Source organism: Lactuca serriola, chromosome 1 (assembly GCF_051521515.1).
Source record: "Lactuca serriola cultivar US96UC23 chromosome 1, Lser_US96UC23_V15, whole genome shotgun sequence".
NCBI classification, from domain to species: Eukaryota; Viridiplantae; Streptophyta; class Magnoliopsida; order Asterales; family Asteraceae; genus Lactuca; species Lactuca serriola.
Window position 1 is genome coordinate 111,636,051 of NC_136408.1, and position 24,174 is coordinate 111,660,224.

Genomic DNA, 24,174 nt, shown 5'->3' on the forward strand with positions numbered 1-24,174 from the left:
AAGAACAAAACAAACAAGAGTATTCAGATGTTAGACACTACAGTCAAACCTGAGCAGTTATGTAATCATATATGGAATAAATATAACCTGATCATCTATATTTATTTGAGATATGACCAACATGTGTTTGGGAGTGATGGGGGTGTTGCAACGAGTCTAAAACTTACCTAACTCCATATACAAAAGATTCTTATAACAAAACATAAAGATAAAATACTATAGGAGTATTTTAGGCACTAAAACAAACTTACATAAGAACTAAAAGACCTATGTTGGCAGGTCTATAGTTGCGAAGAGCATGCTTCCAAAGTTATATATAATTGGGATCTTATAGACTTAGAATTGGTGATCTATGCTCTATTACCTGTTCCTTGTTTAGTTGTGGTTTTGGAGTAGGATCACCTATTCGAAGGTCTATTTGATCTTGGTTATATACAGCTTGCATACACTGCTTGACTATAGGAGGACCCAGTCTGGATCATTAATAACTACAGAATAAATGTCCTACTTAATCGCATAGGATTCTTTAGACATTCCCATTTTCGCGCAAACAACCTATATAGAAATAGACACTTCACTACAACCACCCACAGAGGAGTCAAGGAGGAACCAGAGAGGATTCATAAAGAGGATTCCTAAAAGGAATCATTCGAGGAGTCAAATCTTCCATCAGAAAGTGGTGGAGATTAGTGAGAGATCAGTTACAGAACTCGAAGCATGATCTACATTGAATAGGAAACCATAAGAGAGTCCAGAGAAAACAAATCCCCATAATTAAAGTCAGGATCATCATAACTAGGACATGAAACCCCTCCCGAAACGCGCAAGGCGGTAAAGTATCATATACGTCATTCTAATAATTAACTTCATTAAGAGGGTAGTCACTATTAAATTCATAAGTCTATGTTGCATAGACCTCTGTTATGAATTACTTCAAAAAGTCGGAACATGAAACACTCGGAACTAAGTTAACTCTGATTTAGATAACACTCGACTTTTAACCACTAAGGAGTTACCCTTGTTTCGTCTTTTAACCTTATGGCAGAAAGATGCCCCCGAAGAAGTCGAACAAAAACAAGAACAACGCACCACCACTACTACCTCCTTAGTATGACCCGGTTGTCTTTCAAGCGGCAGTAACAGCCGCAGTGACAACGGTCATGACTCAAATCAATGCAAGTGATACCGGTGGATCGGGTAGTCGTACCAACAACACTAATCATGAACGCACAAGGGAGTTCTCATACAAAGACTTCATGATTTGTGGACCCAAATCCTTCGATGGAAGTTAGGGAGTCATCGCCCTGATGCGAGGGTTCAAGAAGACATAGTCGATTTTTGAGTTATGTGCATGCCCAGATGGGAGCAAAGTGAAGTTTGCTGCCTGCACCTTCTCTGACAGAGCCCTTACATGGTGGAATAGCCATGTCAAGTCATTGACTCTTCGAATAGCAAACGCAATGGGATGGGAAAATCTAAAAGAGATGATGATGGAAGAGTATTGCCTAAGGGGCAAAGTACAGAAACTAGAGCATGAGCTGTGGAATCATACCATGGCAGGCTTAGACATAGAAGCTTACACCGACAGATTCAACGACTTAGCTGCACTATGCCCGAGAATGGTTATCCCGGAGAGCAGAAAGGTAGAGAGATACATTTGGGGACTTCCTTCTCCAATCCAAGGAAACGTATTGGCAGCGACACCTCTTACGTTTGACAGTACCAAACGCTTGGCTCGAACATTGGTGGACTACGGGATCCGCCAGGGCATAATGGATCCCGTTCCCGAGTCAACCAAAGGAGGTGATGATATATAAAAGTCCGGGAGCGGGAATAAGAGACGACCGACACAAGAACACTCCGAGGGACAACAGATGGGTGCAGCCTATACTGCCACGACACCAACCACCCCAGCACCCGGTAATCGCTATGCTGGAACCCTCCCTAAATGTAATAAGTGCAACTTACATCATACCGGAAGGTGTCGAAAGTTGTATTGCAAGAACTGCCTTAGAAGAGGACACACCATCCGCTTTTGAAGGGCGTTGGCACGACCAATCTCTCAGGTCCCATTTGAGGAAGTGAGCCAGACCCGCTATGAATGTGGTGAAGCAGGACACTGCATGAGAGATTGTCCAGTGGCCAGGAACCCTGGTGACTAAGGAAGAATGCTAATGATCACTGTACTAGAGTCTACCCCGGAAACCCCGAGAACAGCGGTACATCTTCCAACTTGAATCATTTTCCCAAACCTAAAATTTCAAGGAAACTGTCTCACAATTAAATTCTAAATATAATATTTTCTTCCTCGTCTAAATAAAGCACATAAGTTATGTAGAACTAAATACTCTTTTTTGGTAGGCTATAATGACTTGGTGTAAACAGTAGGGCCATATATAATTAAGGACCAATAGACGTAGAGTGTGTGATTCCGCCTTATTTCATGTTCCTTGTCTGGTTGTGGATATAGGGCAGAGTCACTCAGTCGACCGTCTTATCCATCTTAATTATATATGACTTGTAGACACCCAACGATTATAGAGGGACTGGATAGAGACCATAATATCAAGTATCATTCACTGGAACAATTTCTCGATTAGCACACTTAATTCAATACAAAATATTCGCAGTAGTGATAACAAGGTCAACACAGAAAACACTAGAAACGTTCACACACAGATACACTGACGTCGTAATGAAACACTCCTTCCGAACCAACTTAACACGCGATCCTACGATGTCATCTCGCTTAGTCTGACTGAGTCTGAGTTATACCAAACCCACATGTCACCGAGGATACCTTTTGCCTTAAATCGGTCGAATAACAAAACTCTCGTCACTCATAACTACAAACTAGATGCAAACCTTGAAATTTCATCTCGCTTCACACCCCGAAAATACTCATGCGAGGAGTATGGTATTCACACGTAACCATCCTTAAGCACCCTCAGCAAACCATTTTGGAAACACCACTCGCGCAGCAAGTCAAGTTCAAGCACAGAGGCTAAGGACAAATACGGTTAGCCTATCGATGTTAAATGTACATGCGAGGGTGGTATATAATTAAGATTCTATAGACTTAGGATGTGTGTTTCTGCCCTACCTCTTGTTCCTTGTCTGGTTGTAGACCTAGGGCAGAGTCACCCATCCGACCGTCTTATCAATCTTAATAATATACGACTTGGGTACACGCTTTATAAACATGTTAAGATATAAACGTTGCAAATACAGTTTTCAGAACAAAGGAAACAAACTTATAAAATAAAATATATAATTTTATAAGGTTTCATGTTAATAAAAAAAGGGTTTTCTTAGTATTATTCATGATTTATTTAGAGAACTACAGTGTGAGACGTCTTGTAACCAGAGTCTCCTGGAGGTAGAGCGTGAGTTTGTGTATAGATCTATACGGGAGTGACAATCTCGCACCCTGACTATTAGCTACAGTCAACCTACGGTGACAAACGTCATTTACCGCGACGTCCGAGTACGTCGTAATGTTGATCGTCCGTAGTTGGTTATAAGAATCCACAGGTAAAACAAAGACTCGTTCACGTAATAATATACCTAACAAACATTCAACAGGGTTAGTAACTATGTGATGACTTAGTATGTACATTAGGGTAATATAAAATTAACATCTGACTTGCAGTGGGATGTGTGATCTCCACCTCATTTCCTGTTCCTTGTTTGGTTGTGGGCTTAGGGCAGAATCACCCAATCGACTGTTTGTTCGATTTAGATTTCTATAACTCGTATGTACTAAGTGATCACATGAGGGTATTAACAACACTTTCGGGATACAGAACAACACGCTATCAACTAGTTTTATTTATGTAATAAGACTATTATTATACATTACTGGTGGTAACCAGGGTTTCCAAACAGAACAATGCTTAAACAACATAAGTATGGTACATACTTGTACACCACGATTTGGAGCAAATAATTCAATAACATACAATTAGGGAAAATATAGGATTTTCCACGGTAAACATCAATACTTTACAACAACTGGTTAATTATTCAATTAACGAATATTCATTATTAATTCTATAATTCCTTAGTTTATGCATTCGGGTTACGTATGAAGAATATCTGATAGACTGTGGAATGTGTGGTTTCCGCCTCATTCCCTGTTCCTTGTTTGGTTGTGAGTTTAGAGCAGATTGACACAATTAACCATCTATTCGATATTCGTTTGTGCGTAACTAGTGTGAACCAAGAAGTTATAGAAAGAATGGGTTTAATCATACTTTTCATAAGAAAATATTGGATTTTCTTGGGGAACACTTTCAACAGATATCAGAGGATCAATACAGTCAACTTTGTAAGTACATAGTGAATACTTTAGGATTGTGTACATGAGGATCCGACAACCAATAGAATGTGTGGTCTCCACCTCTTTTCATGTTCCTTGTTTGGTTGTGGGCTTGGGGCAGAACCACAAAATCGATTGTTTGTTCGATCTGGATTGTATATGATTTGTATACACTAAGTACTCGCAGGAGGAACTAGTAAAAATCATTTTTACTTAATCATTCATTGCATCAGAAAATATAAGGTTTTCAGGAGAAATGTAACGTACTTTTCAAAAGAACACATAACAGTTTTCTAATACAAAATGTTTATGAACTCACCAGCTTTATGCTGACACTCTTTCAAAACCTACTTGTATTCTCAGGACATTAGTAGACAGGTACACGCACCAGATTCAAGAAGATGGACCATAGTAGCTTCAAGTCTTTATTTGTTATTTACTTTTGGTGTCAATCATGTATGATTCAAATCCAATGTAAACATATTACTATTAATACAATGGTTGTTGTTGCTTTGATTACTATTATTCAATTGTTGTGATATTACACATGACGTCCTCCGCCCCCAAACGTTTCCGCCGTTTCGGTTTGGGGGTGTGACAGTTACCAATCATATCGTATAACTTTTTCAAAATATAATGGCTAGGTCTACACCTATATATATATATATATATATATATATATATATATATATATATATATATATATATGAATTCAAATATGAAATGATCATAGCATTTACAAGCTCGTGCCATCACGCCTTTGTGTTACCTGTATTAGTGGATCCTTTATTCAAAGAATAGATGCAAAAGGGTATACTTAGGGAAATGTAAGCAACGAAATATGGGAATTATATTGGGAGGAGTTTAAGGTAACTAATTATTTGTGTTAAATTATTGTTTAGTAAATGTTTACATTTAAACTTATATGTATATTGTTATGTGTAGAAAAAACTATTGTTGGGATGAAGCAAAAGACAGACTAGTGAGGCGTGCTTAGGAAGGTAAATAGAGACAAAGTTATGGTCAATATCTCTTCAACATGCGAAATAGAAAATGAAACACAATTAGGAGGAAACAAGCTCATATTTTATTAGAAGTGTGGAACTACTGGCAAGCAAAATGGGATATAGATGAATACAAGAAGACATCTGAGCAGAACAAAATAGATAACCGTAATGGTGTGGTTGATGGAATACCATAACCTACCCATAACGTTGGATTTGCTTCTCATTTGAAGGCTGCTTATGATTTGGTAAGTATTTTTTTAATAGTTCATTAAAATTTGTATGTTTACATTTATGTTTATATTATACATTTTTATGGTATTTATGCAGAAAAGGAGTTTAGGACGTGATCCACCGCATAGTGAATTATTCTTGTATACACACACGAAGAATCATGATGGAGTCACATTTACAAATGAAAAAGATAGAAAACTTCATGTAGCGTTTATTTCAGTGCAAAGTTTTATATTGTAGTCCTTCATGTTATTCATAACTTTGATATGTTTTTAAATTTTTATTATTTTGTAGGCGGCTTTTACAGAAAAACGGGAACAGTTGGAAGTTGTATGTGAAGAAGTTGACGATGACCAAATATTCTATGATGTTGTTGGTGGTCGTGACAAAATAAAAAATTGTATAGATTTGGTTCATATATGAAAGTGGTTCCTAATATTAACGGTAGAACGGAAGTGTACATTCCGGAAAAAATGATGAAATGGAAGAATTGTGGAGATTGTTACTAAGAAAAAAGAGCAAAACCAATAACTTAAGGAAATAATGAATGTCAAATATGACCAACACAATAAAAGTATAGAACAACTAAATAAACAACTACAATCGGCAATTGTTGTTATTAATACCTTTAAATAACTACAAAACTAGTAGTTCATAAACTGTTAATTTATTTATTGCAAAGTATTTATTTTAAATTAGCTAGTTTTAATTTTCCATGTAATAAATATTTATTGTTTTATTTTATGATATAAATATTATTTGATTTTTTGTTATTTTTGTTTTAATATATTAGTACAAAATAATTTGGATTTAATTTGTAAATTAATTATTCATCGGTAGCTATCTAGCTTTGTAACGAAAATATTCCTACAAAATTTGTCTATGGATTGTGTTGCAGAAATGTGGCAACGGAGTTTGTTACGAAATAATGTCTACGTAATTTGTTATCGAATCTTTTATATGGAATCTGCTATAGAATTTAGACAACGGATTTAGCTACCGAACCAAGACCACAAATTTAGCTAAGGAGTCATCACAACGGATTTAGCTAGAGAGTCATCACCACAGATTTTTCTAATGAGGCATCACCATGGATTTTGCTAGGGAGGCATCACCACAGATTTTGCTAGGGATTCATCTCCATGAAATTTGATACAACAATATGTCTATGGAAGTTGCTATGGATCCATTACAACTGAATTTGCGATGAAATAAATGTAATGAAATTAGCTACGAAAAGTGGACTATGAAATTCGCAACGGACGCACTGCAACGGAATTTGTGAAGGAATCCTTCTATGGAAAAACGCGACAGAATACCCTCTACAACGGATTTCATTTCATTATCACATTTGCGATGAAATTGTAGTTTCCCTTGCAAACCCTTTGTTATGCGTTTTTTAGGGACGAAAATAAGTCGTTGCAAATTCCATAGTTATTTGTCTTTTGCAACAGAATTTCAGCTTTTTACAACAAATTTCTTCCCAAGCAATATCAACTTTTTCTTGTAGTGAAAGAACTCATGCTTCCAAAGTAAGATGTTCTTATTAAAATAAGCAACTAGCTCATTTTTGTATCCTCGTAGACCATTCTCGGAAAGTAAGATGTTCTTATTAAAATAAGCGCGCAACTAGCTCATATCCTCCTAGACCATTCTCGATTTTAATAATAAAAAAGAAAAGAATACTTTTCATTTTTCTTACTTCTATAAGTTATGTACAAATGTTTATAAAACCAAAACCCTTTTAGTCCAAAAAGATGTGCATGATTTCATTTATCATACCTTGTGATATAAAGTATGATCCTTACATTGAAAAATATTATTTTCATAAAATAAATAATTTTCAATACATTGCAAAAGTTATAAATATTTATAAAAATCAAATTCTTATAAATAATCAGTTTGTGTTTACTTGTTATGACCTTATATGATCATACTTTATTGGCAATATCATTCTAAAATGATTCTTGAACATAAAGATCCAATAACTTATTTTATCGTGAAAATATGAGTTGAAATTATCTTGGTTGATGATTATGTGCGGTGTCGTACGAAATCATATTCGGTTCCTCGAAAGTTATACATAAGTCATATGATCAAACAAACAATGCAAAGTGAAACAATAAAGAGTAGACACCTCAAATAGCAATGTTGTTTAATTTTGACGCCTTAATATAAACGACAACGCAAAAATCAACAGCCAATAACAAAAAAAATAAGAAATCAATAAAAAAAAAACCCATAACTCAACAGCTATACATATAAATGAGCATAAACAATTCATTTATCGAACATATTATCTAAGAAACCTCATTTATACACCAAAGCTCGACCATTTATAATGACAACTAGATGATCAAAAGTTGTTAATAAATAGACAAACACAAGAGGTAACCACAGCCCAGTGAAAAGTCATTCCCAATTGAATGACACGTTAGAAAATGACCTCAAACCACATGTTATTTTCACAAATAGCATTGAATTAGACATGTCATTTAGCCTTGAGATGTGGTACTTTTGATATCTCATCAAAAGTCTTTTTAAATTATATAGGATATTAGATTGTTTTGCTTCCTTAAGCAACTCACTTTCCGACTTTATAAATGAGTCCGACTCCAAACTCTTTATTGTTGGAATCCACCTTTTAGTTTCTCTCACTCTAATAGTATTAAGAATATCATGTAAACCCACCTTTATAGAATGTGATCCATGTTATAAGTAATTAAACGCACATTCCCAATATATAAATTACCCTTTTGAAATGGATCCAAAATGTAACACATTACCTCACTTACTAGCAATGATACCCTTTTAATTTCAACCAAGACTTAACATTTCTCTAACCATAAAGTCCTTAGACCACGACATCATTTCCTCAAACAACATTCTCATCTTAGACAATAAACATTTTACATATCATATAAAACTACAATTTCACTCCTCTTTTATATGTATTTCAACATTTTCATTATGATTATAATTTAGAACCCAACACCCATAGTTACATGAGCATACGATCTATAGTTCCCTATCACTTTAGAATCCTTTTGAGATTTTTCATGTCTTATACCATTTTCCCAATTCATAGAACCTCATCATGAGAACCATGATTCTTATGACATCCAATCCAAATAGTACATAAGTCACAAGCCGACTTTTCCCCATGATTATTGTTAATAACATTTTTAAATTATATCTTAAATTATTAACAATATTGATTTTAACTTTTTTTAAATAATTTGATGAATAAGAGGATGTTGACATCAACAATGACTGTGATCACAAATCACCTTTTGGATAAGTTAGCCGCATTTGCTTTTGGCATTGAAACGGATTGGATCGTTAATTAAGTGCCAAAATTGATAGTTTCTATTTTCAATATTATTTAATATTTGATAGGTAATTTCTTAATTAACGACAACTTTTGATTGTGATATTTCCTAATCAAATTCAAATTATATATTAGATTAATCTCTATTATAAGTATTCGATTTGTATACCTAATAAATATCTATTAACATTTTAATAAAACTGAATCCTAACTGAATTTTTTTTTTCCAAAAAAAAACTGTAATTATAAAACTTTCATATGTTTCTTAACGTGTAATTTTATAAATTTATAATTTCTAATAATAGTTTCATGACATATAATTCATTTATTTCGTAACTTCTTACCCGTTTCATGACATGTAACCTACCTATTGTATAACGTCAATGTGACGACAAATTACACTACGCCATGCATATTTCACAATGAATATAAATGTAACAAAACGAGTTAATATTGTTCAAAATTTGATCATCTTATAAAAATTATCATTTTTTGTACCTTTGTTATAAAATAATCAGTCTTTTTAAGAAAAAAATTCATCGATTGTCCTTCATAAAGATTTTTTTTTCTTCGCAAAAATGATATAATTTTACCAAAAAAAAAAAACTATTGAATTTCATGAAAACAAATACTTTCTGTTTTTCCATTTCATGGATAGTTATTTTATATTTTATATTAAATGTTTAAAATGATAATTTTGTGATTAACCTTTTTATATTAAAGGAAAAATATTACTTTGAAACTATGTGTGCATTATATTATTTATAAAGTATCCACGAATACATTGTCTTAGAACAAAGAATTATTTTATGACACATGAGGAATATATATAAAAAGACAAAATGAGAGGCCAAATTTGTAATTCACACTATACTTAAATCGAATCTCATAATTACAAAAAAAGAAATGAAGAAGAAAAAAGAATAAAAATATTTTGGTATCAGTAAAATATGAATAATCATATAGTAATTATTGATAAAGGTATGAAGGGGGAGATACCAATGGAGGCAAAATCGTGTACTTTGAGGCCCAGTCAAACCAATCTGCGACTGGGTCAATGACAACAGTCATCAAAATCAATGGTGAGCATTGGGCCTCCCGAAATCGGCGAATTTTCTTGATCTGTTTGGGCAAAATGATTTTATGTTTGAAAGATGAGGCTTCACCGGAGCTCTGGTTTCGCCTGATAAACCGCTTTCCGGCGGTGGTGGCGGTGGCATACCCTTCTGATTCCATTGCCGGTTAGGACTTGCACGAACCAAGGGACTCAAACAGAATGTTAAACCGGATAAATTCCTCACGTGTCCGGCACCACCGCCGCGCCGGCCGTCTGGATGAGCCGGTGTTCTTCTCGGTGTGTTTTTCCATGACTCAGGCCTTGACTCGTACCCGCTTGTTACATCGAATAAATCATCTTCATTTCCGCCATCGCAATCGGAGTTTCGCACCGGTGACATTCCCCGATCTCGGCAGTACTGCCGCCGGACCACTCCGCTTCCGCTGGTTACTTGAGATTCATCAACATAAACCGGTTGCTTCCTCCGGTTACGACCACCACCTTGTACAATGCTTGAGAACCACGAAGACGACGACGTTGACGTTGACGACGTGGCATTACCACCACCGCTGGGTTCCCTGAAAGTCGAATCTGATGCCCTGGGATCCGAAACCGAATCCACCGAGTTTCGATTCTTAGATCTGAAGGGAAACGTAAGCAACCGAATCAAACTCCGCTTCTTATTCGAATGAACACCGGTGTTGTTGTGACCTCCGGTAGTAGGCCCTACCTGAGGTGTTCGATAAAACAGTTGATCCGAGAGGCTATGGTTATGACGAGGAGCAGCAGGAGTAAAAGGATGATGATCCTTTCGTCGATCGTTATGAGACAATACAGTAGCTCCGGCAGAACGATCGGACTTTCGGCGGTTGTTTAACGGAGAATCAAAGCGAGGAAACACTGGTTGCCCGTCCAAATTGCGTTGTTTTCCGTCTAGGTTTTGACCACTCAGTGCTTGAGCATGAGCTTGTTCTTGAGCTGCGATGAGATACAACAGACGTTCCCGGAGACAACAAGCGCATACGCCGACGACACTACTGAGATCGGTGTAATGCTTCTTACACCTCATTTATGGATGTAAATTCTGTACACCTCTCTACACTTGATTTCAAGTAAATCGGCAGAATTATCTTCTGATTGTTGAATATTTGTATCTGTTTCCTTGTTTCCTTGTTAGTTCTTTGGGTATTCAACGCTCCATTGATTAGCGTTTCTCTAATTGACGATGAAAACAAAGATTGTTCAGATTTTTAGGGAGATTTCGTGCTTGTCTTCTATCTTCAGTGTGATTTTATTTCAGAAATTTACAGAGGGGAGAAGAGAGGATTTGAGAGAGAGATAGAGAGAGAGAGAATATGGGAAGAATCACTGATTATATATTTGTTCATACAAATTGGGGGTCGTGTGCTAAAAGGTTGTATTTCGTTTTTAGTCCCTTTAGTTTCATTTTTTTTATTATTACAAACAAGACTTTTCATTGTATATATAAATACTTGGAAACTTCATCAAAAATATATTCTTCATAAAAAAAATATAATATTGGAACTATTAAGACTTCCACATAAACATTAGTTTCCAGAAGAATAAGTAGGATAGTTGAAATTTTAAATCGTCTACTTAACTGATTTTTTCCAGAAGAATAAATGAGGTAGTTGAAATTTCAAATCGTCTACTTATGCTTTAAACATTAGAATACTTTAATTATGATCATACAAAAAGTAAGATCACAAACGGACAAAAAGTTGTGTAACTATTTTTTTTTTCTATTTATCTGGTTTTACGTAGGTAACAGTAAAATACGATTTTATAAAAATTATTTGAGATTTAAACATTTTAGAATGAAATAAATCTCTAGTTTAAAACTCACAAGTTTTAACATTTCATTAAAGAAAATTAAGTTTTTCTTATCTAGCCGATTAGTGATATAAGTGGTCATGGATGAATATGTATTTGAAAAATAAAGTTATCATTTTAAAAATAGTTAAAAGTTTTAAGGTGTGATGCGATGTTTATTTTTGACAGTATCATGATCTAGACAACAGTATAAAAGTTGGTTGATTAATCTTCAAGGGACATATTATTATGGTTCATAATTATATTATAGCAATTTATTATCTATGAGATCTTGATGTATAGTGTTATAAGATGATGTAACATGCATATGATCTTTTTAAACATATCATGTTGTAGTTGAAGTCTGTGAGATTCAAACATGATCGACGCCATTTTAAAGCATTATATACAAAAGAGAAATTAAATACCCTCCTACTTTTGTTCCTACAAATCCTCCTATCCAATTAAATGATAACATGTGTCATTTTAGTATACTAAAATATCATTAAATGAGCATTAAATGTGACACATGTTATTATTTCATTGGGTAGAAAGATTTGTAAGAACAAAAAGTAGAAGGATTTTTAATTTCTCTATACAAAATGATCACCATTAAAACACCTTAATGATGGTATATATCTTATTAATATATACTCTCACAATTATAAGTTTATTAACTAAATAACATATTGGAGCAAGGCAAATTAATGCACATAGGTACAAGATCTAGATGACCTTAGAATGAAACACAAATCTTCAAAGTGTAAAGCTTTAAACTTTAAGTGTCAAATTTGTAATAAACTTAAAAGTAAGGGGGTGTAAAGAACAATTGTTCGGTTAGGAAAACGATAAACTGACAGCGTGGTGTACAGAGGAGGATTGATCCCATGGAATACACGTACTACTTTTCGCACAATCCATATTAATAAGTTAATAACAGTAATATTCTTTTTATCAAAAATAATGTTTGGTTCGATATTAATTTCGAAAAAAAAAATAATGTATAGAGCCAACAAATAATATACGAATGTATCTAAAGATATCGACTCTAAATAATAATTACGAAAAACAGTGTAAAACAGGCCTAAAACATGACCAATAAATATATTATTTTTTAGGACAACCGATAATAAAATATATTGTTTTTTAATTAGAGAAAGAATATGTCAAAATGCAAATGCAAATTCAAATGTTCTGATTCTGCTTCTGTCTTTTTTTTAATCGTCGATTGCTGAAAATAGTTGGATCTATATATCATGATTAATTAAGATAATATTCTTTAATTAGTTTTTTTTATTGTTGATTCATCATTATATATTGATTTTAAGATATTTTATTATTTGCTTAATTAAAGTCTTCGGTACAAGTGCTACTAGTTTATTGATCTATCCCGACTCTATAATATATTAAGAGTATTAAAAATCATGAGCACTTTTGTAGTTATTGCCAAACTTGATATTCACCTATAGTGAATTAAAAAAATGCCACTTCAAACACTAGTTAAGGATTAAGAAAGGGTTGATAGACAAAGTAATTAAGGATTAAGAAAGGGTTGATAGATAAAGTAATCATTGATTAAGAAAATAGAAGGGTTTTTTTTAACTTTTTTGAGGTTGTTGATTTGTTAATAGGTTGTATGAGACCCGCTGAATACTAACTCATTCAGATGTGACCTTTCAATGAACAACTTCTAACTGGTAAATTAAATGAGTCGATCCGTTAAACAGATAAATCATACCATGTTCAACAACTCAAATTTACCTGATATGAATTATGTGTGGGCGCATCAACCAATGACACATGGTATGGGTAGGTCTCTAGTGGAACACAAAATTGTTTGTGAATTCGTCCAACAATAAAAAGAAAACGTTTGTCCTGAACTTTAAATATGTCTCATTCTCACAATGTCCAACACACAAGAGCACCATACAATGCATACATAATTAGTTTATCATATAACTGATACACTAGCTGAATCAACTTAGTAGAACCGATACAAACCGCAATTCAAAAATTAAAAAAGGCGATACAAAAACTTTTTTCATTATCAGTGGTATGTTTTTACACTCATCGTCTCTTATTGATATATCATTTCACTAGTTTATAACCCGTGGAACCACAGGTTATAAAATTAATTAAACTTTCATAATAGCATTTTATAATTATTAATCAATTATTTTATATAAATCGTTATAAATAAGTTATTAATTAAAAGATATATCAAAAATTTAAAGTTATTATAACTTCAAATTTAACATATAATTAGTAAATGTAAATTTGAATTTTGAAATGAGTTGTTGTCAAATATATCTACATGACATATGACATAATATTAATGAAGAGTTATATTAGAGTGACACTTGGCAAAAGGAGATTAAAACTATTCATTTATTAGAATAAGGATGTGCATGCAATTTTGCACAAATACTCATAGAGTGTGTGACGAATAAAATCTTCCATGATATTACGATTATATATCAAATATATTTATTAACTTCTCAGTATTGTTTAATTGTTTTTTTTCCTTTTGAATTATGTTAACCAGTGAGTTGCATGTCAAGTAAATTATGATGTGGACTCATTTTTATCAATGTCATTTGGAAATTAATGAAAATAGGATAGGCTTGCGGAAATGATTAGGGTGTAAAATTCAAGTCCTGCATCGCTTCATGAAAACAAAGTGTTCACTTTCAAAAAGTGCATCTATCGTTTGACAAAGAAAAATGGTCTCTTATCTTATTTTATATAGTTGCTAGATACAAGTATATATTATAAACTAGTTTATAACCCGTGGAACAACGGACTATAAAATTAATTCAACTTTCATAATAAAAATTTATAATTATTAATCAATTATTTTAAATAAATCATTGTAAATAAGTTATTAATTAAAAGATATATCTAAATTTTAAAGTTATTATAACTTCAAATTTAACATATAATTAGTAAATGTAAATTTGAATTTTGAAATGAGTTGTTGTCTAATATATCTACATGACATATGACATAATATTAATGAATAGTTGTATTAGAGTGACACTTGGCAAAAAGAGATTAAAACTATTCATTTATTAGAATAAGGATTACAAAATATTATGGTTAGTAATATAGGGTGTCTTTTGTTTTTTGCAAAAAGGAACAACAAAAAAATAATATGATAATAGAGTTTTTTACATTAAAAACACAAACATCAATAAGTATTGTTCTTTTCTAGTAACCAAAAAGAAAAGACTAAGAGTATACAAAATAGATTGACAATCAACTTAAGACATTGCAATTTGCTTCTTTAACCAATTATTTTAAAAACCTTAATATTTTTTTTTGTTCTTCTTGTTTTCCTTTTTGTATTCGAAAAGCTAATTTGATTTTAAAAATGCATAAACATATATGAATGCAAATATTGGTGCATTCGGCTAAGAGAAGACCAAAAGCTATAAACTAACATACTATAGAACTTAATTGAGAGTATAAGTATTTTATTTCAAACCATAAGTCTCACAATGTCCAACACACAGGAGCACGATACAATGCATACATAATTATTTTATCATATAACTGATACACGAGCTGAATCAACTTAGTAGAACCAACAACACAAACCGTAGCTCAAAAATTAAAAAAGATGATACAAAAACTCTTCATTATCCGTAGTAGGTTTTCACACTCATCGTCTCTTATTGATATATTATTTCACATAATATTATGGTTAGTAACATAGGGTGTCTTTTGTTTTGTTGCAAAAAGGAACTACAAAAAATTAATTTGATAATAGAGTTCTCTACATTAAAAACACAAGAACATCAATAAATATTGTTCTTTTCTACTAACCAAAAAAAGATGGAGAGTACATAAAATAGATAGACAATCAACTAAAGACATTGCAATTTGCTTCTTTAACCAATTATTTTAAAAAACTTAATGTTAAATTTTTTTTGTCCTTCTTGTTTTCTTTTTTCTACTCGCAAAGCTAATTTGATTTTAAAGATGCATAAACATATATGAATGCAAATATTGGTGTGTTCGGTTAAAAGAAAATCAAAAGCTATAAACTAACATACTATAGAACTTAATTGAGAATATAAGTATTTTATTTCAAAATATATGTCTCACTTTACACCACAAGTGGGGCATATAATATAGTCAATATCAATTCCTTTCAACTCCAAATTGACCCTAGTTTGAAACACCCCTCGCTGGGATAGTTTGAAATATCATATTTGACTATTGTCTTAATGGTTAGATCATGTGGACATCATAAAAGCTAAAGAAAAGCTTATTTAAACATCCAACATTTTATTACTCAATAATCTATAAATGATCCATTATTACCCTCAAGCATTGGAATGCCCAATTCCATTGGAATCATGGGATATAGTGTGATTGTAAAGTTGATGTAACTCAAAAGTTATTTTACAATATGGGATTCCAATAACCTCCAATCCTTTTTTCCTATCAACCAATTCTTCCAATATAAGTATTAACATGAGATATTTCATCAATGGTAGATAATTCCAACGAACTTGAATCAATCACTAGAGTTATAACTACAAGTTCATGAGTTGTCATTGAAATCCTAGATTAAGCTCATACTCAATATACAGATACTAGTAATGAATCTCATGGTGTTTTATGATTATCTAAATTGAGAGTTGATTCTAAATCATTGGAATAGCAAATCCAATCATCCAAAATCACTCACTTCCATTAACAAGAGAATTCCACTATAGATGAAGCTTAAAAACTCCAAATCCCACCAAACCCTACATTAATCAACTAGGGTTTGATTCCATGGAGTTTAGGAGTCCAAAACCAAAGAACTAACATTAGATTCAACAATTAATCATCATTGTTGGATCGATAGATTTAATAAGAATGAAATCATGTATGAGAGACATAATCAGAAAGGACACTCAAGCATAAATAAGATTTGATTTTCATTAGAGAGTAAAAGGAATGCAATTACAAGTTGTTGTAAGACTCCTCTCAAAAGATACTCTTTGGATTCATCAAACACACCTTATATAGGTCATATAAGGAAGCAATTAAGCACTGACCAATAAAGTCAAGTGTAACATCCCAAAATATGGTCCCAAAAATTCATTTTTAAAATAGTTAAAATAGTATTTCCAAATATCATCCATACATCTCAAAATATCCAATGTATCATATGTCATAAAAATCAGAGTAAAATATCATATGCGAAATACCAATGGTGTGTGCGATGCAGTCAACCCAAGCTCTTCCCTTTGCAACAGGAAGTACCTGAAACATAAACTGAAAACAGTAAGCACAAAGCTCAGTGAGTTCCCAAAACTACCTCATTCCATACATAATAAATTACATACTGGGCCCCCAGCTGGCATCGGGTCTCGCCCAGCATCGAGTCTCGCTCGGTTTACAGATTTCTTATACTCAGGCCTCGCCCGCCACTGGGCCTCGCCCATTATACACATACAATATATCACATAATCATGATAACACATATAATGTTCATAAACACTAGCATATGTTCCATTCCTCGGGACTCGTCTGACATCGAGCCTCACCCGGTATACATAGCAGCACATAATGCATGAAATGGTCACACACACTCCTAGCATTCTAGTATAATCAATAAGGGTCGACATTGGTACCATAGAACCACTAAAACCAATGAGGAAACTCGCCTCAAATGTTGAATCTCACAAAAAAAAAATCCCTAGTTGCTACCCTGACGACTCCTCGATCTATCAGTACAAAATAACACCCAATCAATACTTGGGTTTCAATCAATATACAATACTCCATACTTGGGGTAAAATGATCATTTTACTCCTGGCCTAAATTGATCCATGACTAAGGCCTAAATTCACAATATGAAAGGCCCAATACGAATTAATCTTCCAAAGCCCACTAGTGGCCCAATTTTCTAAATTGGGCCCAAACCCCTCTAGTGGGCCTTACCCTAAAGCCAAATCGTATCCTTAGTCCAAAAGTCTGATTTCAGATGGCCCACAAAGCCCCAGAGCAACAAGGTTCAAGAAATGGCCCAAACCGAGGCCTAAATATGTGAAGCCCACTCTAACTAAGTACGTAGGGCGTACTTAGTTATACGCAGCCCATACTCGCTTGCTGGCTTATACGCTACGCGTACAAACTTGTATGCCCAGCATACTCCTCTATTAAGCCACCTTTTGTCATTAAGCACTTAATGCTTATACTAAAGGTCCAAACCACAAATTTGAGTCCTAATCAATGTCTAGACCCATAAAGTCACTAACTTGGTGTCTTTGCATGCCTCCAATGAACCCAAACTCAAAATATAACTTTCTACTTCCATGAAAATGACCCTAACTCATGCACAAACGGATTTCAACCTCATAAATGACAACTTTATGACTAAAGGACACAAATAACACCAAGAGTGGCAACTCTAAGATTCAAAAACGATGTGGACTCATAAGATTTCATCACTGGGACCAAAAGGGTCCATAAACCCAAACCAAAAGAGATCTAAGCTAATAAGCATCAAGTTATGGACTTTATACCTCAAATGAGTGCCCAAAGATGATGAGGTTCTGGATCTATAAGCCTTTACTCCTTCAATGAAGCTTCAAGGATGGACACCTTCCTTCAAAGCACCAAAGTATTCTTCTAAATGGCCTTCTAAGCTCCAAAATCACACAAGTTGGGATTAGGGTTCGAATGTAGGGTAAAGGGGACAAGGAGGTTGGTGAAATGAGGGTTTCAAGTCCATAAGGATGCTTATATAATGGCCAACCCCTAAAATTAGGGTTTTCATTAATCATTGTGTACGCCCCACGTACGCATCCCGGACCCTGATCACACCCTCGCATGAGTATGCTAAGCATACCGCTAGGTACGCCCCTCGTACTCGCTTCATCACGTGTACGCTAAGCGTACCTTATTGTACACCACACGTACAACTCAAGGGTCAAAAATTGGGACAATTTAAATATGCAAGGTCAAAAGAGGAACTTACTAAGATTCAAGCGTTACAATTCTCCCCCACTTGAATTAGACTTCTTCATCGAAGTCCTCTTCCCCGAACAACTCTGGATAATGCTCTCTCATCTCCTCCTCAGGCTTCCAATCCACTCCGACCCCTTGCGGTGTTGCCACTGCACCTTCACCAACTCTACAACTTTGTTCCTCAAGGTCTTCATCTTCTGATCCAAAATTGCCACCGGTCTCTTGATATAATTCAGGCGGTCATCCACCTGAATATCCTCCAATGGTATAACTGTGGAATCATCCACTAAACACTTCTGCAGCTAAGAGACATGAAATGTACTACGAATTTGACTGAGCTCGGCTGGAAGATCTAGACGATAAGCAACCTAGCCCACCTGAGCTAAAACACTAAAGGGACCAATATACATGGGGCCCAACTTGCCCCGCTTCCTAAACCAGATGATATTGTTCCAAGGCGATACCTTTAGGAGAACCATATATCCTACCTGGAACTCCAAGTCTAACCGCCGCCTGTCAGCATAACTCTTCTGCCAACTCTGAGCTGTCTGAAGCCTACTCCGAACCTACTGAATTAACTCAGTAGTCTTGAGCACCACCTCGAAACTCCCCACGAACCGCTGACCGACCTCACCCTAACAAATCAAGGTCCTACACTTCCTCCTATAGAGCATCTAAAAAGGAGGTCGATCGATGCTAGCGTGATAACTGTTGTTATACGAAAATTCCGCTAACGGAAGATACGTATCCCAACTCCCACTGAAATCCAACACGCACGCACGCAACATATCCTCAAGAGTCTGAATAGTCTGATCACTCTAACCATCGGTCTGCGGATGAAATGTTGTACTAAAAAGGAGACAAGTGCCCATCTCGTCATGAAATCGCTTCCAAAATCTAGATGTAAATCGAAAATCCCTGTCCGAAACCACCGATACCTGCACCCCATGACGTGTCACTACCTCCCGGACATAAATCTTAGCCAACTTCTCTGCAGATATGCTCTCTTGGATCGGAATGAAATGCACATTCTTGGTCAAACGATCCATAATGACCCAGATAGAATCCACTCCGCGCACGGTCCTGGGAAGTTTCATAATAAAATCATTGGTGATGTCTTCTCATTTCCATACGGGAATCTCCAACGGCTTCATCTTGTTGTGAGGTCGCTGATGTTAGGCATTGACCTTCCAGCAGGTCAATCACTGCTCCACATACCATGCTAAGTCTCATTTCATGCAGGGCCACCAATAATCAGGACGAAGATCCCTATAAATCTTTGTCGCCCCGGGATGGATGGAGAACCTCGACTTGTGGGCCTCCTCCATCAGCACCCGACATACACTACCCCAATAAGGAACCCAAACCCTCCGATGCAGGGTCAACAGTCTGTGACTATCAAAATTGAAGGAAGCCACCTGACCCACAATGTGCTCACTCTTCTGGTGCTCTTCCTTCATAGCCTTGACCTGAGCATCGCAGATCTGCTCCAACAATGGAATAATCACTGTCATCCTCACCCATATATCTCTGATCGGAGTTGCGACCGCCTTGCGGCTGAGAGTATCGGCCACCATATTTCCCTTCCCTGGGTGATAAAGGATTTCGAAATCATAATCCTCCACCACATCCAGCCAACGATGACGCCTCATATTCAGGTTCGGCTGATCCATCAAATACCTCATGCTCTCGTGGTTCGTGTAAATAGTACAACAAGCCCTATAAAGGTAATGTCGTCAAATCTTGAAGGTGAAAACAACGACCCTCAAATCTAAATCGTGTGTCGAGTAGTTCACCTCATGAGACTTTGGTTGTCTTGAAGCGTAAGTGATCACGCGACCCCGCTTCATCAATACTGCACCCAAACCCGTGATGAAGGCATCACAAGAAACCACAAAATCCTCAACACCCTTGGGCAGGGTCAGAATCGGCGCTTCCCACAACCATTTCCTAAGAGTCTAAAAAGTTGCTTGCTACTCAGGCCCCCAGTGAAATGTCACTGACTTCTTTGCCAATCGGGTCAATGGAACAGCGATCTTGGAGAAATTCTGGATGAATCTCCGATAGTCACCCGACAGACCAAGAAAACTCCAAATCTCAGATTGAGACCTTGGAACTTCCCACTGCATCACGGCCTCAATTTTGGTTGGGTCGACCAGAATACCCTTTTGGTTGATAGGGTGCACCAGAAACTGCACCACGTGCAACCAAAACTCACACTTGGAGAACTTTTCAAAAAGTCTCTCCCTCCTTAATGTCTCAAGCACTTCCCTCAAGTGCTCATCGTGTTGCTCCTGAGTCTTGGAATAGACCAAGATATCATCAATAAAGCCTATAACGGACCGATCCAGCATCAGTCTATACATGTGGTTCATGAGATCCATGAACACGGCAGGAGCATTAGTGAGCCTAAATGGCATCACCACGAACTCATAATGACCATATCGAGTCCGGAAAGTTGTCTTATGCACATCCTCATCCCGTACCCGCATCTGATGATAACCCGATCGCAGATGAGTCTTGGAGAACCAAGATGCACCCTGAAGCTGGTCGAAAAGATCATCAGTCCTCGAGAGGGGATAACGGTTCTTCACCATTACCTTATTCAACTCCCGGTAGTCGATACACATACGAAGAGACCCGTCCTTCTTCTTCACAAACAGAATTGGGGCTCCCCAAGGTCAACTGCTCGGCCTAATGAATCCCTTGTCTAACAGCTCTTATAGTTGTGTAGACAACTCCTGCATCTCAGGAGGAGCCAACCGATATGGTGCTTTGGCTATCGGAGCCGCACCTGGAACCAAATCAATCTTGAACTTCACCTGCCTCTCCGGAGGTACCCCTGGCGAATCCTCCGAGAACACATACGGATGATCCCGCACAATCAGTGCATCCTCCACGGTCGCCTTACCCTTATCCCGGGTATCCATGACATAGGCGACGAAACCCGAGCAACCCTGATGAAGATAGCATCTGACCTTCGTTGTAGAACACATAACCAGCCCACGCTGCGGTCTCTCACCCTGAATCACCAACTCCCCCCCCCCACTTGGGTCCGAACCCGCACTAGCTATTGTTCATAGTCAATCACTGTCCCATTATGGCTCAACCAATCCATGCCCATGATGACCTTGTTTCCACACAGAGGAATGGGAACCAGATCAACCTGATACTACTCGTTGAACAACTGGAGATTACATCCCCAATGAACTCTCGCAACCCTAACCGTCCTATCATCAGCAATCTCCACATCAAGAGGACGATCTAGCTCCCCCGGAGCTCCAACAAATCTCTTGTTAAGCGCAAGCGATAAAAAAGATCGGGTAGCCCCCGAATCAAAAAAGTACTAGAGTAGAGATACCATTCACAAGGAACGATCCTAAAATAAATCACATAAACATAAGAAATAATTCAATATAAATAAATAGATAAGGAGAAGATACATACCCATCACAAAATCGGGAGTAGCACGCGCCTCCTTTGCCATCAGCTGGAAAGCCCTGCTCTTCGTTGCAGGCGCATCTGCCCAGCCCTGACGACCGTCAGTAATCCTCGAAGTCGCAGGAACGGGTGCTGACACTGTTCCTGCTGCAGCCAAACTCAGACATTGGGCCTTCTTATGGCCTCTCTAATTGCAATTAAAAGCAAATCAGATCTGATCCCTGGGTGGTGGTAGCAGTACAATCCCTGCTATAATGATCGGCCCGGCCGCTCTTGAAGCAGCCAGAACCACCACCACTACCGCTCCTGCACGCACCCTCGTGCAACCTGCCACACTTGCCACAACACCTACGACCCTGATGGCCCCTTGATTTGGAACCCGATATTTTGGGCCTCTTGCCCGAACCCCCTAATGTCTGAACCTCATTTGGCTTCCTCTTCCTCTCGATCTCCAGGTTGATCTTCCTCTCCCTATCTCGAGCGATCATATCCTCCAGCGTCTTGCAGCTGGATCGGCTCACAAACTATCAGATGTCACTCCTCAGCATCTCATGATATTGGGGCTCCTTCATCTCCTTACCCATCACATATTGTGGAACCATAAGTGCCCACTCCCTGAACATAGCGGTGATCTCAACCACCGTCTTCAACAGTCTGGCGGAGATCCTGGAACTCTCGCGCCAACTGCTACACCTCAATAATCGGTCCAAACTCACCTCGAAACCTGGTCAAAAAATCATCCCAGATCATCCCATCTACAACATCATCACCCACAACACTACCTACCTCCTCCCACCAGTCTCAAGCCCTATCCTTCAGAAAGCATGAAGCTAGTCTGACCTTGTCTCCCTCGGGAGAACGACTAGTGCGGAAATCGTTGGCAACATCTTCTAACCAATGCATACTCGCAATTGGGTCCTTCACCCCATGATAGTCTAGTGCTCTATATGCCCGGAACTCCCTAAATGTCAAAGATCGAGCTCCTTCTAATGTCATCATCTCAGAACGAAAAGAGCTCAATCGCTCCTCCAAAACCTCCAAGATACCCTCCTTGACCGGGTTGAAGATCACAGGAGTCTAATCGAGAATGAAACAAGTAATCTATGATGAGAGAAACTCCCAAGTCTTCTCATCGAGCTGCCATGCTCCAAATCCTGAGCTTGAACCTTCCCCGACACTAGAACTGCCAACTGGTCTGCCCCGCAATACCACCATACTAAAAAAATAGACCACAAACTATCAAAATACACATCAAATTATATCGGGGATCACAACCCTACAATCTTCCTAATTTTATCGCAACCCTCCTTTAATCAAGTACGGATCCTCTACTTCCAGTAGTACGGGTCCATACTACCTTTCACATCCATTCGTAACTTCCTTGAGAATTGTTTTGTCTCAACTAGGTTACTCTAAATCCATATATCCATCCCTCACATATAAGGCTCCCATCACTAGATCTCCTCCTAGGTTCTCCTAGGGCCTCTCCATACCACTCTCCTCTATCAACTGTAGAAGGAACTCCCGTTATCTCCCTCTAACTAGATCACGAATACCATCACATATCACTAAAACTAGATAATTCATCGAATGAGAGGTCTCACATTACAATGGTTGGACTCAAACAAGACTTGTGCAATTGATTTAAAACCTAACCTTCTAAAATTATTTAGTTCCCATGATATGTAAATTAGCATATTCGTTTACAAGTTTGATGAAACTAGTTAGAACTCCTAAAAGCACAAAGCAAGCAACATTCGAGCATCAAGTATCAGAACCAATCATAACCTAATCAGGTCATCCTATCACTGACTGACCAATACTATCATGCAAATCTACAAGCTCATATAATAGGCATACAAAGTCATCTTTCCTATCATTCTACCATGCAAAACTAAGCAGATCCTTATCCCTAACTAGCATGCGATTCACAGATTCAAGCATATCAAATAACATGTATGGGTAAATTGGGAAAACTTAC

General features: G+C 36.6%; 1 protein-coding gene across 1 annotated transcript; it reads right to left on the reverse strand.

Moving 5' to 3' along the window:
- Positions 1–9,733: 9,733 nt before the first annotated feature.
- On the reverse strand, positions 9,734–11,303 carry LOC145097334 (uncharacterized). Its single transcript, XM_079034872.1, has one exon. It carries the CDS (start codon positions 11,014–11,016, stop codon positions 9,967–9,969), a length of 1,050 nt encoding a protein of 349 aa, XP_078890998.1. The 5' UTR covers positions 11,017–11,303; the 3' UTR covers positions 9,734–9,966.
- Positions 11,304–24,174: the final 12,871 nt, after the last annotated feature.

What these genes read in the sequence shown, in the direction of transcription:
- LOC145097334 (XM_079034872.1), bottom strand. Translation starts at nt 11,016, where the DNA reads ATGAGGTGTAAGAAGCATTACACCGATCTCAGTAGTGTCGTCGGCGTA.